At 39.7% G+C, this 15,151-nt stretch overlaps 1 protein-coding gene across 1 annotated transcript; it reads right to left on the reverse strand.

The window, feature by feature from the left end:
* Nucleotides 1-383: 383 nt before the first annotated feature.
* On the reverse strand, nt 384-14,187 carry lin28aa (lin-28 homolog Aa). Its single transcript, XM_014972545.2, has 4 exons — nt 14,157-14,187; nt 13,538-13,710; nt 6,416-6,600; nt 384-2,838 (listed from the first exon to the last, which is right to left on the reverse strand). The coding sequence occupies exons 1-4, from the start codon at nt 14,185-14,187 to the stop codon at nt 2,619-2,621; spliced, it is 609 nt and encodes a 202-aa protein (XP_014828031.2). The 3' UTR covers nt 384-2,618.
* Between the last annotated feature and the right edge of the window lie 964 nt (nt 14,188-15,151).

The following is a 15,151-nucleotide window of genomic DNA, read 5'->3' on the forward strand; positions in this document are numbered from 1 at the left end:
GTACCATGATGTTAAGATTGTAAACCAGATCTTCTTCAAGCTTTCACCGACCCATTTGTGTTTTACATGATGATCTCTACTCAAACATTCATTGCTGGTAGGCTTCAAAAGGAGCACAGGGAGAAGATGCGCTGCTTTTGGATGAAAATAAATAAGTAGTATGCATTTCTTAAAAAGGCTTTAGAATAATTTTACATATATATTAATTGGGTGTTAAAGTATCAGTCAGCATCTCCTGTAAAACGGGAGTAATATGCTGTTTGACTAGCTAGGTCTACATGCTTCTCCTTGCAGGCTGGGTGCTCCCGAGTCAAAAGCCTACACAGTGTCTTAAATATCTACCTAGAAATAGATCCAACTGGACATAAAAAAGTAACAGCAGCAGCGAGCTCACAAGAAACATCATGTCTGATTTTTGCCTCGTTTCTGTTTCTAATTTTAAGCATCCAGAGTAAAGCTGGAGCCCTCAGTAACTCAGTAGAAGCTCAAGTATTTATGCCATGTACGTATAATTTAATCCTGAGAAAATTCAGTCAAATCCAACTTGAAGTAGTCATAAAGCAACAAACTTTTACAGATCAGCCAGTAAAGATAGAATACTGTTCAAAGAGAGATAAAAGTGTGTAAGAAAACCCAGAAATGAAGACCGACTGAACTCAAGCCAAACAGCAGCATTGTGCTGCCCTCTGTAGGCCGGGCGTTCGCCTATTTTTGATTGATTTGCAAGAATGTAGGTGCATCTCAAATGTGAAAACAACCGAAAAATTACATCAATAATTTAAAAAGTGAAAATTATTTAGCTTCATTACACACAGAGGTATGTATTAAGCAAGTTTTTTTTTTTCTGTTCAATTTGATGATACTGAATCAATAAATGAGGAAAATTACTGTATTGCGTAATACTAGTTATACTAGAAGACAATCACTGGTGTCCTCAACAAAGTCAGTGTGTTACTCTGCTCAGTATACTTGTCTGACCTAAACCTGGTCAAAAGGTCAATGGATGTTGCCGAGGGGAAGATGAGACGCCAGACCCACCAATGCAGACGAGCTGAAAGTTGCTTCTAAACCAAGCTATACATCCTGAGCATTTCTGCAGCACCACTGTTTAATCACCTCCATGCTATGCTGCATCGATACAGCAATTTATCCCAAAAGGAGCCCAGACCCGATCAAAGCATACCTATATTAGCAGGTGTTTCTCTACTTAATATTATTTTTGAATAATTATCTTGTGTAATATTCTAATTTTGTCCAAAAAAAAAAACTGAATCGTTTTCAAAATTAACAGAAATAAAACACTTGAGATTATTAAAACTCTGTGTATAATGAATATTTAACAAGTTTCAAATTCTGAATTAAATGATTGAAATTAAGACCTTTCGGTGGCATTCGTGGTTCATCCATAAGAGATGATGGTGTTTGCATAACTAAAAGTGAGAAATGATACATCACAGAACCAAGCTGAGTGGCCTCAACTTTGCCCTGGAGCTTTAAACTCGGTACGCTCGCAAGCTTCTGATGTTCGGACATCGTGACAGGAAACGAAGCAACAAGATTGACACTCTGATGAGGTGAGAATATTGGCTTTGTGCTGTCAAGATTTGGCTGAAATGAAAAGAGTGTTTCAGAAGTCTATTGACCTCATGGTTTTACCCAGCAACCACAAAGCGGTTTTAATTTCTCAGGTCTTAAAGTACACGCGTAGAGTGCAGCAGAGTGTGAAACTGAATCGCTGCAGGTCAGGTTGTTGAGTTACTCTTTGTGGTGGTATGTGATGAATAGTTTTCATCCTGTATACATTCTGTAGTGCAAAAAGGATTTGATTTAATCCCAACTAAAATCAGATATCTATAAATATCAGACCTAACATGCACTAGTGAGGTAGACCAGAACAGCCAGCAAAATGCTGAGTACTAAAAAGATAAAAATCAACTTATAAAACAAAATAATTGACCAAAACCCAGAAAACACTTTTTGGTCTGACATTCATTTGGCCCCAGAAATCTGGATGGTCAACAGCAATATTGGCAAATCTCACAGCAGTGCGTTGCCTATACCTATACCCTTAAACCCGTTTTGTGTTTTTTTTTTCTTTTTTTCTTTCCAAATCAACACACCATCCCTCCCGCCCCACGCAACCCATTTGCTAACATTCATCACAGAGACACTGTCCGGTACATCTGTGCTTTGTCGACAGAAAGGTGTAACAGTCAGGAAGGATACTGAACAGTAAGGCAGCAAAAGTTTAGGTCTATTCTCAACACACTGAGTATAATGCAAACGAAACTGATTAATAAAACTCACAAGGAAAGTGCAGTTACATAAAAGAAATCTGCAAATGCCTGTGAACACCTTTCAGTATTATCTCTACGTATTCCAATGTTCCTGGTAGCAAGGATTCATACATTTAAACTTCCTGAGTGCAACAATGAAGCATTATTCCTGAGTGTTACACCAAATAAAAAGTAATAAAGACAACATTCTTCATGAGTGTTTTTAACCTGAGGTAATTCCAAAAGCAGCTTCAACAGCAAGGGAGGAGAATTTTGTCCCCTCTCTCAACCGTCGAAGCAATTTGATTGGCTCCTGTGCTTCGGCGAGGCTCAATCTCCCATTTAATCAGAGGTTTCAGGAGGTGGCGCTGGCTGGCTGTGTTCCCCCTCGTCTCCTTTCAAGGGGGACGGTTTTCCCTGAGAAACTGGTGAGGACTGTTGTGCTTTTACTGGACAGCTGGCGACCATGTGGTCAATGCTCTGGCAGAAGTGGCACCTCTTGGGTTGGGGTGGTAACTTGCACTCTTTGGCGTGATGATCCAGGCCTCCACAGTTATAACATCTACAAGAGAATACATGAAGTTTACGTTTGACATAAACCTGAGAAAGAACATATCGTGAGCATCCAATGGAATGAAATCACTCTTTTGAGAAAGTATGGACACTGTAAGGTGCGGAACATGTCAGAATTTTTTGTTGGATTTACAGCATCATGACATGTAAGGGTTTTGCATGGTGGGTTAGCTGCGGATCTCTGCAGCTGCACCTTCACAACTTCCCTAACTAATGTTCTTCTATTTGGCTCCATCTGTTTGGTTGGACGGCCATGTCTTGGTAGCTTTGCAGGTGTAGGATTCTCTTGTTTTTGGATAATGGGTTGTGCAGTGAACACTGAGATGCTCCAAGCTTGGGATATTGTTTTCGTTACTCGCTCCGGTGAGCTAAACGTCTCGACATTATCCCTGGCCTGCCTGCTGTGCTCCCTCATTGCAGAACAGCTGTAATTAAACTGACAAGAAATTACACAGAAGATACTTACAAGGTAAGTGACTTCTGAAGGCACTGGAGTTTATTTAAGCATGTCAGAGTAAAGCTGGATTGACAACGGTGCACTTTGTACTTTTCAGATTTTTATATTAAAGAAAAAATATGTATCTTGTTCCTTCAACTGTTGGTCTATTGCAACAAATCTAATTTCACCAGTATAAGGGCCGAGTTAACATATCTTGAAGTTCCTATTAATATATTATTTTAATGCAATAAATTCTACAATATTAATCACAGATGCCTCAAAGAGACATCTTACTTTCCCATTTGTTTGTTTTACGGAAAACATTAGCCAACAACTTGTAGTCTATCATATTTCCTTTAAAATCTCCCCAAAATTTTCTACTTTACTAAAACACTTTTTAATTAAGTCAAAAAAAATAAAATACATAAACCTTCCTGGAGAAGCATTTTAATAAAGTAAGTTGGGACTGTTTTTGACTCTCAAGGATCCTAAATTATACATTTCCGCCTCTAGATGGCAATATTCCACCTGCTAAACCCTAGCTTGACTTTTTACATAACTCTCCAATTCAAAGGGCATTTGAGGGGATGGTGTAGACCTTCATGAGGAGAACAAGATTTAAGAACATTTCAAAACTGTTTGTCACTGAAATAATCCCAGGTTAGGAAACACAACTGCAATTCAAGGCAATATTTTAGCAAGCAGTTTGGTGAAGTTACTGGAGGGTTTTCTTTAGAGTTGTACAGTTTGTGCTATTTGTCAGCTTGTCGCTGAGAGAAGCTTCCAGTTGGGGCCAGTTCAATCAAAGTGTGGCTCTAGTGTCATCACCATTGAACTTTAGTTAGACTCTATGCATGGGGGTCAGCTGAAGGCATCAGGCTGCCATCGGCCACCGCTGTTTGGACATCAGTTATAGAATGGCCACGCGTACAGGGGTGGAAGACAGATGGGTGGTGGGCGTGGGGCAGTTACTCGGTGCCTCCCTGGATCCCCCCGGCCACCTTTGTGGCAGCAGATGAGGTTTGGACGGTGCGGCTGCTGAGGGGTCAGGTTGGCTTTGTGGCCCTGGCTGTTTGAGTGGTGTCAAGGTCTATACCGTCACCATCACAGAGGCTCCTCACATCAGCATCCATCAGGAGGAAAGTGGAAGTGGTCCCTTTGTCTAAAAAAGCTGCAGTAATGACCTCTGAACCCTGACCTCCAACCTCCCTCCAATCCCATCCAAGCCCCCAGCCCTCTTCCTTTTATTCATACATGGTTGCTATGACAACTATGACCCTTAACGCCCCTTGCCTGGGCTCCTGCATCTGTTATCAATTAAATGAACAGGAACTTTTTTCCTTTGCAAAGTGATAGATATGCGAGTTTATCAGTGATCTGAACCAAGCTGGAACAGTGACTCTCTCTAAATAAGATACAAAGTCAGAACTGCTTCACAGTGCTTCTAATTTATATACATACATAGACTGTTTATTAATAAAAGGTAATCAGTTAATCCCAATCCGTGGAGGACAATCCAGTGTTGCATAACACAAAGCGATGAAGAGAAAACGCACCTTATCCATGAATCAGAGAGGTCTGTGGAGAAGTACTGAACCACGACGGCCTCCCAGGACTCTGAGGCCATAATGATCTCTGTTCTCACACTCACTTCGCTCTGGTTGTAATCACAACTGACATGTGGTGAAGTTGATACACCTCTAACCTTGCATCATACTGACACTCGGAGTGATCTGCAAACACTGATCTCTTTAGCTCCTTTAGTTTCGCCTGATAAGAGCCACATAGTTACCTTGTAGTCCATCTTGGGGTCTTAAGATAAAGATACATTTTAATTCTGGCTTTGTAAGCGAATCCCTTTATGCCATTTCTGCCTCTGGACCAATTAGATTAAATCTTTCTTTTTACTCTCAAAACATGGATTTGGATAAAGTTACGATGTGTGAGTTGTTTGCTGGATTGTTGGACACCTCCATGTGTGCATCAAGTTATATCCAAACAAAATCACCTATAGTAATCAACAAACTTGCATCTTATCTTGAGAAATGTAAAAGGGAAATCTAAAGTCTGTCTTTGCAGGATTAATTTTGGATTTAGAGGAAAACTTCTGTCCGTTGAGGAGGGTTGGTAGGAAGAGGGAGAAAGTGGGCAGATCTGAATTCACCAGGGACGAGCAGATTTAAACAGTTATTGATCCAGGTCACACGTCAGGCCCTGCTGATGTGACCCTGGGTAGAGCTCAAAGCGGGGGGTTGGGATCCAGGGAAAGGCACAAAAGTGAGGAGAAACTACAAACACCATTGTACATCTGATCCAAGCAGAACACACACACACACAAAAAAAATCACAAACACTTTACAACAACTTCAATTGTATGCGATTCTCAGTTCAAAATACTATTTCTTCCCTGACTGAGGTCTTGGTATCAAATTATGGCTTTGCCAGTTATTTTCTTAAATGAAATTCTTCCAAGATTAGGACACATGAAGTAATTCTTCACTGCAAAAAGACCAAATGTTTCACAAAAAATCTGAAGTGAAATTGTGAGTCTCGTTATTTAACTTAACAGACTTTAAAGAAAAAAAATGTTTTGCCCAATTTATAAAATGTAGATACATTTTGATATCTGTCCCCTCAGGTAATAAAGGGTTAAAACTAGGAAACCACAATACATGGATGTGCAATCATTTCTGCCTTACTGTGTGAAATATTGCAGTTTTAATGGGCTGCCTGGACATCGTATTATATTTTGTGAGCAACAGATTCAGGCTCTGTCAGTTGATAATATATGTGATCAGCAGGATATTGGTCATTAATGTCAACACTCAATATGTATTTTTAATGGCTAAGGTGCTAAAGCTTATGGAGAGGGGTGAAAGAAGAGGAGTCTGAAAAATGTGTGTTGTAATTGATATTGTCACTGAAATTTTCAGGCATATTATTTAGGAATATTTCTTTTCCTGTGCAGCATCTATTAAAATCCTCCCTTTTGGGTCATTTTCTCCATTTTTGAGGTTTGATGTAGTCCTTTTTTTTCTTTCAAATTACCCTCACTCTCTTTTATTCAAAACCTTGAAAGAGTTAAAACCTCTGTTGCGTTGAAACCTCCCAGTTTGCCAGTACATACCTGTCTCCCTTTGAGCGGCGCTTTTGGACCTTTTTGCCTTTGGGCCTCCGCTCGCTGCCCACACAGTGGATGCCGTCCGGACCAGTAACCCGCTGCGACTCGAGGCCCTTCGATGACTTCTTGAAGGTAAACTCGACCGCTTCGCCTTCCTTCAGGCTGCGGAAACCTTCCATGTGCAGCTTGCTCTGAAAGGCAAAAAAGCAAGAGCTCATTCAACTTTAACCTCTTGTTGTTTGGGAAACTCCAAATGTGGAAATCATTTATCTCACAGTAAATCTGATAGAAGGGGGTGCTTGATTTCTCTTCAACTCATTTGTATGGGGAAAAACTGCAGATGATTTTGCCCCCATTGACTAGATCCTGGCTACCGTTGGCTTGTAGAAACTCTGACCACCAAACATTTATCCCAGTTTAAAATCAGAACCCAACCGCTCTTATCAAGTATGTGGTATTTTATGCTTATAACCAAATAAGCCATACGAAGCTCATCATTCCTTCTCCACAGCTAGTTTTCACATCATGCAATACAAAAGTGGTGGTGACCCACTGCTGAATTTTCATATTATTATTTTTCTGCATTTAGGAGAAAAAAACTGACGAGGATAATCTTCAATCAAGCCCCCCCCCCCCCACCTCCAGTCTTCCTCATCCCCCATCCTCACCGGAGGAGCAGCATTCCACACTGCCGCCCCCACCCCCACCTTTTTTTCCCACCCACATCACAAAGCTCCACTAACACACTGACCACCACCACTAACCCTAAACTACAGGATGCAGGGGTTGGTGCTCGCGTTGGGGGTGGGGTGACACGGCAAGCAAGGCATCTCTCTGTGAAGGCTGGGGGTCAGGGTGACATTCCTCGGATAGTTGTTTGGCAGAAAGATGTGAAAAGATATAAACTCACAAGGAGCACAAATGACCAATATCTCACCTTGATAGCATCGTTTTCACTCAAGATCTTTGTGGGAAGGAGCTGATAACTTCACTTTGTTACAGGTTTGATGACATTAGGTGGATCTGCTTACTTAATGAACAATGGGCCTGCAGGCTTGAATGTTTAACTGCCTTTTTATTGATGCCACAGTCACCTGAAGAGAAAAGAGCCCTCTCCTTAACATGTGCAAAGAGCATTTCCACCTCCAAAACAAAATGCAGGAAAGATAAAAACAGAGAAAAGGTGTGGCACAGGTTTGTGGAGAAATACCTCAGACTGGTTAACGCATCATGGGAAGCCCCTCAAAAAACAAATCCCTAGGTGGGATTGTAAGATTATATTGTCACGCAGGCCGCAAACTGTTGACATAAGAACAGCCTGCTGTAATTTAGCAAATCTGCTTTGATAAAACGGTAATCCTGTCTCTTTGATTTTATTTTGGAGCGAAGCTTCATCCTTTTGTGTTATAAATAAACGTCTGGATGTTTTGTAGGTCAAAACTCATTGGAACCCAACAAAACATGCAATTCATTGTAAGGGAAGTCATTTTAGAAATGGGCTTCTAAGAAAACATGGATTAAATCTTTAAATGCTGCTCCTGAAAAAGACAATCAGAGGTTTCGGTGAACTGCAAACCTCCCCCCCACCACCACCACCCACCCAGCCTCATTTGAAAAACAAGCATGGTCTGTATAATATTTTACATTTCGAACAACATTTGTGAGAAATAACATCTGATTGGCAACATGGACGTCCCAGAACCACTCTTCACCCGGTGACCGTTAATCCACTTCCTCTCTCAAACGTGTGAACATCCCCACCCCCATAACTCACCCTCAACCTACCACATGGCCACTCTCACACAGGTAAAGCATCAGGATGGGGGGTTTCTTTTCTTCTCTTTATCCTTCAAGGACCTGATGTGGAGGTGCTATTTGTGGGGTCTAGAGTAAACTACATTAGAATATGTCTGGAAGCGAAGCAAGGCAAAGAAAGACATCAGAGTGGAGAGGGACAATAGAAAGACTTCTGCTGGGACAAAGAGAGGCTCGGGGCACGGCTGAGGGGTGCTTGATTCGGATGCATGGCTCTATTGTCCACCGGCACAAAGGCCAGCGAACCGTGGGACTTAATTTTTCCTCGACGCGTGGCCACTAATTTTAGGATGCATGGCTTTACTTTTTGTCAGATTCTCTGCATCAATTTTCTCTAATGAAAAAAAGTAAACATTACTACTTTTTCGATCGATGCAACTCACAAACCTACGTTTAACTCAGCAGGTTGTTTTTATTTATGGCTTATTATAACACCCAACATATAATTTTTGAATGCACATTACTGAGGCTTCTGCCTCTTTAAAATGTTTGTACTTTGCCTTTCCTGCTGTATCACATGCTATTCTCATCTTGTAGCCTCTTATTGAGGACCAAAGTCCAAGATAGCCAGATGTGACTTAACTCAAACAACAATAGATATTTTAAAGAAAACTGTGATGAAAGTCTGTGTATTACTTGTGATACTTGAGGTTTTCAGGTGTATCTTAAAGGTCAGTGTAGTGAATCAGGTGCTTGTAGATTCATTTGGTTACGGAAAATGGGATAAATACACAATGAGAAAAGCTTAATGGATCAATCATGATACACTGAAATCAGTTACTGGAAAAGTGGTTTTGTTAGAAGATTTCAAGACTGCGTTTTCTTATTTTTTTTATACCCTGCTTTTAACAAGCTAATTTGAAAAATTGTATTGTCAATAGAAATACAAGGTCACCATTATAAAAGCCAGTAAGTTAAAGCTGATCTGAGATGTGATACCATTAAAAAATATATAAAACAACCTGAGTAAAGTTTGCAGAGAAATAATTTAATTCCACTTTAAATATCTAATTTCTATCAATCTTGCCATTCAGAATGTGAGGTTTTACTCCATTAGACCAAATGCACGATTTTTGATACACATATTTCTGCGAACTCTGCCTTCTTGAAGAAAGTTGCTACTGCTTTCAAAAAATTGCTTTGTTACGTCCTACTTTTGTCTTCTTCCCTCAGGTAGAAGATTTAAATCAATAATGGACACGGACACCTTCTAAGAAGAAGTTTTTGTGGAGTTAAAGGCCCTTTCAAATGCTTACAAGGAAAGAAGATATTTCAAAAATGGATTATCAGTAAAATAGTCTTTCATAATGTGGTGTAATAAAAATGATAAGTTCTTTAGAAGGGAGTAGGGGTCAGTGCATCAATTGTTTGTCTATTAGGTTTATGCTATTAAAAACATGCAATCCGTGTCTTTTTGGTTGAGGAGGACACAGTACATGATAATAACAAAATACCGAATGTATCAATTATGATACAATAAAAAAAAATAGTCCAGTTATTGTTTCATTTAAAACAATCCAATATAAAATGTTTGGCTTTGAAAAGGTTGAATGTTTGTGCTATTAATTCTTGTATCAGTCTCTGAAGGGTTAGTAGATTAAAGTAGTAATACCAAAGCTTATCAATGGAAATTGATAAAGGATTGGATGCTGACAACGGGGAACTTTGCAGAATAACATTAATAAAACTTCAGATGGCTTCAACTCTCTAACTACTGGAGATCTAAACTGCAGGTTTCTATCATGCCCAGCTTCCTGCAGCTTTCACAATAAAAAAAAACAAAAACTCACAATTATAACTCTGTAAGCGCCATCATGGCCAGATGGTAGAAAGACTGAAACAGGGGCTGCATGTGAAATCATACAAACTTCATGCAAGTGGGTCCAATGTTTTCACAGCCCAAGATAGACTGTTGGTGCATAAACAAGACAAGGCACCTAAAAATAGTCCTTTTCAAAGAAGGGTTTAGCAATAAATTGTAGTGTACCTCTATACTGCCAACACACACACAGGCACAGGGAGGAGGGTGGAAGGGCTGACCAGACAGCAGAGAGCCTTTAATCATTTTATGACAGGAACTCTGAGGTGAATGAGCAGCTCGTAGGGATTCCTCTCATTCACATGCTAAACGTCGTCTTATCAGACAGAAGTGGAGGCGCTCTCTCACATATGAGAGCAAGGCAGAAACTTGTTGCTGGCAAAGTTTAAAGTAGCCGTCTTAACTTTTATGATCAAGTCAGAGAGAGAAGGGCACAAATAAGAAAAGCAGTGATATTTAACAGTTTATTTAAGGTGTGTTCATGGATCACAAGTCTAATCGGCAAGCCGTTATTCAATTCAGAAGAAAGGCACCGTTTTAAATGATATATAAAAAAAAGATTATTTAGTTTTCATTGTCATGAATATGTGCACACATTCTGTGCAGCTTAGTAGCCTTGTTGTAAGCCTGTTAAGGTGTGTAAGCCAGGCCAGACTTAAGCAAGGGCTTAGTGGGAAAGTACTTGAAGTTTTGGGAACCTCAAAAAATATCATTTTAAATAAGTGCATGATATGTTGACAGTATTCCAGAAGTGTCCATGTGGTTTCAGTTGTTAGATTTTTCTGCCAATAATTAATATGCAACTATTTGAAAACAGGTATCTCACAAACTAAAACCTTTTACCTCAGACACATCTTCATGATGGACATTTCATCCCTCTGACTGTTAGGTAGCTGACTTTTTGTTGTACAAATTGGAGCCTCAGGAGTTTTATTTTGTTTTGTTCTCCCCCTCCCCCTGATCAACAATGTACTTTTACAACCAATGATTTAATTCATTTTTAAATTTTACTCCTAATCTACTAAAGAGAAACTAAATCTACCAGCAGGACAGATGGGTCATAATTTCTCATATTTTTACCACCAGCTAACCCAAACAGCTATCAGAAAATGGAAATGAGGGTTTCAGATTATGCAATTAAATTAGCCTTTGTATAATCTTTTATCTTTGTAAAATAACCTCTGATTAGCAATGCTAAACTATATACATATGCAATTGTAGTACTGTTAGACAAAAATAACAAAATCTGGCTTTGAAAATTGGAATTCACCTGAAGTGTCTTCCTTTGTTTTTAGTGTATTTTGGTGAATTCATCACATTGCCACATATAGGCCTGACAAGGCCAGTTGCACATTTTTGGATGATGTTTCCTGACTTTTCTGGAAATAATCCCATACTTGTAGAGAACTATCTAAAAACAAAACATACAATGACTAAAAATAAATTGTGGACAATTTAAAACCTTGATGATTATGTGCACCTAACTGTCAACCTATTGTACTTTGCATGAGTAAAATACATCTAAAGAAAAAGATAAAAAGTAACTCTGAACCAGTGTCCCTGCCTAATGTGTGTTCAGTCTCTTCCACAACCCAGTAGTAGCAGATGGATGATGATAATAATGAGCCAGAGGGTTTCCTCTGTTTAATACCATTAATTTCCACTCTTGCTCTGTTTCTGCAAAGTCTCGATGCAATCGGCCCAGCTTACTTAGCCTGACATTATATGATTAACTGACTTTGACTGTGCTGTATTATAATTAAGATCAAATAGGAATCTGATCAAACCATTCTAACACACACACTTTGATATAAACCGTTCTATTACAGCTTTAGTTGTATGTGTAGGGTTGTTGTCCTCAATATTTTGCAGCCTCTAGCAGGTTTTCTTTCAAGATTTTCCAGCTTTTCTCTAAAACCACTTTCTCATCAACTCAAACTGGCTTCCCTGTCCATGCTGAACAAAAGCATCTCCACAGCATAATGCCGCTACCATCCTGTTTCTCGTTCGGAATGGTGCGTTTAGTGCTGTGCACAATTTTACTTCTCCACCAAACTGGTTTTACTGCTAAGCTGATGTTTGATTCTTGCTTGGCATCATTTCCTTCTGTTCCTGATAAACTAACACAAATAAGTGATCTTTTACAATACCAAGTCTGAGTCGGGACAGAAGAGCCTCTTTCATCAGAAGCTAGATCAAGACTCAGGGAGACCAGCAGCCAATCAGAAATCACTGTTCAGGGGTTTGTTTTGACATTGATCCAATTAAAAACAATACTAAGCATCATTATTCAGAAAAAATGTTAAATTGGAGAAACACAAGCAGTTCCAGTTCAGTTTATTTTTAAAGAACCAAGTCACAGTACATCATCTCAAGGCAATCAATCTTACCATTGCTTGTTTTTATATCACCCATCACAGAGCTAAAGTAGACTTTCGACCTGCATCAAGCTGATGTTTTCCATTGGTTTGATAAATGCCATTACCAACTAGTTTCTTTAACACTGTGTTATGTAAAGCATGCTGTAAATATTGCTCTTTTCCCATTTTTTATGCTGCTGGTACTAGTGATCCATTGGTTAGGATTGTGTTCACGAACAACCCTTTTTTTGTTTAAAAAAGAAACAGTGAAAATAAAATTATAGCAGCAATAAGGGGTCAACAGCTTACAGAAATTAACAATCTGTTTTGTGTAGTCAAACTTTCTGCTCTACCATCCTCCATAAAAATTTAAGTAAAACTTAAAATCGAGGGAGATGAGATGAGGCTCTGACTCAGATAATGAGTTGTAGAAAAAAGCAAACCATTTTTTTTTTTTAAGAATCAGTTAGGAGCCGACACTAGCACCAACATTGGGACCAATTCAGTGAAAAAGTTCACAAAGAGTTTTGCACATACATCAATTCCCATCTGTTCCAAATATATTCATGGATATAAAGTGGATCTTTTAGTCTTGTAAATCGACATTGGTCGTTATTAGGATCTGTGCAAATCACCTGAACTGAAACTTGTGTGAGTAGGGCACCAAAACTGCAGCACAGAAACCCACATCCTGTTAAATCCGCCCCTGTGCCTCTTGTGATTCCATCGTCTTTTTTTTTTATTTCCTGTTCCAAAAAGTTTTATAAAGAAAGCCAAGAGATATCCTAATATTACAAAACGTTGTTTTTTTTTCAAAAGAAAACTTCACACCTTACAGCAAACATCCATCTAAGTCAAGTGAATTAGTCTTTTCGTTCTACCCTAGACTGCAAAGCTGAGTCAGTTTTACAATTTATGCATCTAAACTTGTCCCTTTTCAAAACTCTATAATCAATTGCTGCAAGAAGCAAAAGAACAAAAGATTAAGACACTTAAACTAATTGTGTTCGATTAGAAACGAGTAACGAGTGAGACATAACGAATGATCAGTGGGCTAAAAGTGATCAGAGGAAAAGAAAAGAGGAGCCTGGAACTTCTTTGTTGGGATTCTGCAGGAAGAGCGGCCAGACCTACCTGATGGACAAACACATCAACCGGTTCGTCCAGCGGCACTCCCTCTCTGTTGGTCATGGACAGGAACCCGAAGCCCATGCGGACGTTGAACCACTTGCACACCCCGGCCCCATGGAAGGACTGCGTGTCTTCCTCTGTGCTCGGTCCCTCATCTACCTCCGTCTTGCACACTCCTACAAATTCAACATTTGTTCACAATAAGGATTACAAAAAAAAAAAGAAAAAAAAAAACTCGCCCCGCTTTAACCAACAAAACGCAAATTTGTAAAAATGTAAAAATGTAAATTTCTGCGGATCAGTAATCGATATGAATCAATGACTGAGCATGCCGTGCAGAGGCTTCAGTATATATTTTCGATTTAAACGCCAGCAGTTGCACAACATTGTTCAAGAAACATGCGCAAAACTTTCTTTTTTTAAATATGCGTAAAACTTTCATTCAAATGTGCGCAAAACTTTCAGAAAATGCAACTATTTAAAGAGTCGAATTTGAGTACATTGCTCGTCACGTGTGCGAACAATGCCTTACAACGCTCCTTCACAATCAGTGAGACAGTCGATCCGAAAACAGCTTAATTAACTCGGAACATTAACGTGCTGCTCATGAAGTTTACTCCACCTGGGAACTCCTGGTTAGAAACGGAACCCATGTCTTCTGCCTCAGCCTTGAGTCAAAAATCAGCACCCAAGATACAATATTCTCTTTCTTTTTTTTTTTTAATTTGTAGCCCTCAAACTGGGTAATCCGCACAGATTGCCACTTTCATGCAAAATGCTGCGAAAAGCAGAAGCTGCGCAGCGAGAGGGAAAGCGGGAGAGGGGAGGTAAACAAAAGGGGGCTGGCAACCTATCCCCCCCTCCTTTGCTCAACAATGAGAAGTGGGGAGGGGGAGAATTTTTGCTGAAGAATCTCCACCACCACCACCACTTCCACTACCTCACACCCCAATAACATTCCAAACAATGCAACCAAACCCTGCCCCTCCATAAGGCAACTCCGAGCACGCTTTAAAGATAAAACTCTGCAAAAAGCATCCCGACGTTCAAGCTTACCTTCTGCCATGCCTGTGGGCCAGTTCGGTCCCAGTTCCCACTGCTGTTCTCTCCTGGATCGCTGCTTTTAGCTCCCCTGCAGTGGTCAGCACTGTTGGTCAATACAAATGACAATTTCTTATCCGACAAACCCCCCACGCACTCTCTCGGTCATGTCCACGTGATTCACGATTACAGTCCCCAAGGATGCATATGCATTGTGTGATGGAAGGACCAATCAACACAAAATGAATAAATTGATGTTCCATTCAGAGCTGGACTTCTGCAGCAGTGGGGTGGCTGTGGCAAACTGCAGCATCAGTTGATCCACACATGCTGAATCTGCATTATTTTGCTCTTAAAGTGTCCTCATGTGCAAAAAGGTCTGAAATTTAACATGCAATTTAGTTCAAAAATACTTTCTCAGTATTTGTATTGTTTTATTTTATCCTAAATGTTTGCAACAAAAATGGCAATCTGGTAAAATGACTATGGATCATGAGCTGAGATTCTGAAAAAAATATCTTGTAATATTATTATTGTCACGTTTCATTGATTCGTCTGAAACTGAAAATCGAACAT

This window comes from Poecilia mexicana, unplaced genomic scaffold (assembly GCF_051168715.1).
Source record: "Poecilia mexicana isolate PSO_F unplaced genomic scaffold, ASM5116871v1 scaffold_16, whole genome shotgun sequence".
In the NCBI taxonomy this organism is placed as follows: domain Eukaryota; kingdom Metazoa; phylum Chordata; class Actinopteri; order Cyprinodontiformes; family Poeciliidae; genus Poecilia; species Poecilia mexicana.

Excerpts from the sequence above, each read along its gene's own strand:
- lin28aa (XM_014972545.2), bottom strand. The coding sequence starts at position 14,187 with ATGGGTTCCGTTTCTAACCAGGAGTTCCCAG. Across the intron at positions 6,601-13,537 it reads TTGATGTGTTTGTCCATCAG|AGCAAGCTGCACATGGAAGG; the intron begins GTAGGTCTGGCC and ends TTTGCCTTTCAG. Across the intron at positions 2,839-6,415 it reads CGCCGCTCAAAGGGAGACAG|ATGTTATAACTGTGGAGGCC; the intron begins GTATGTACTGGC and ends ATTCTCTTGTAG.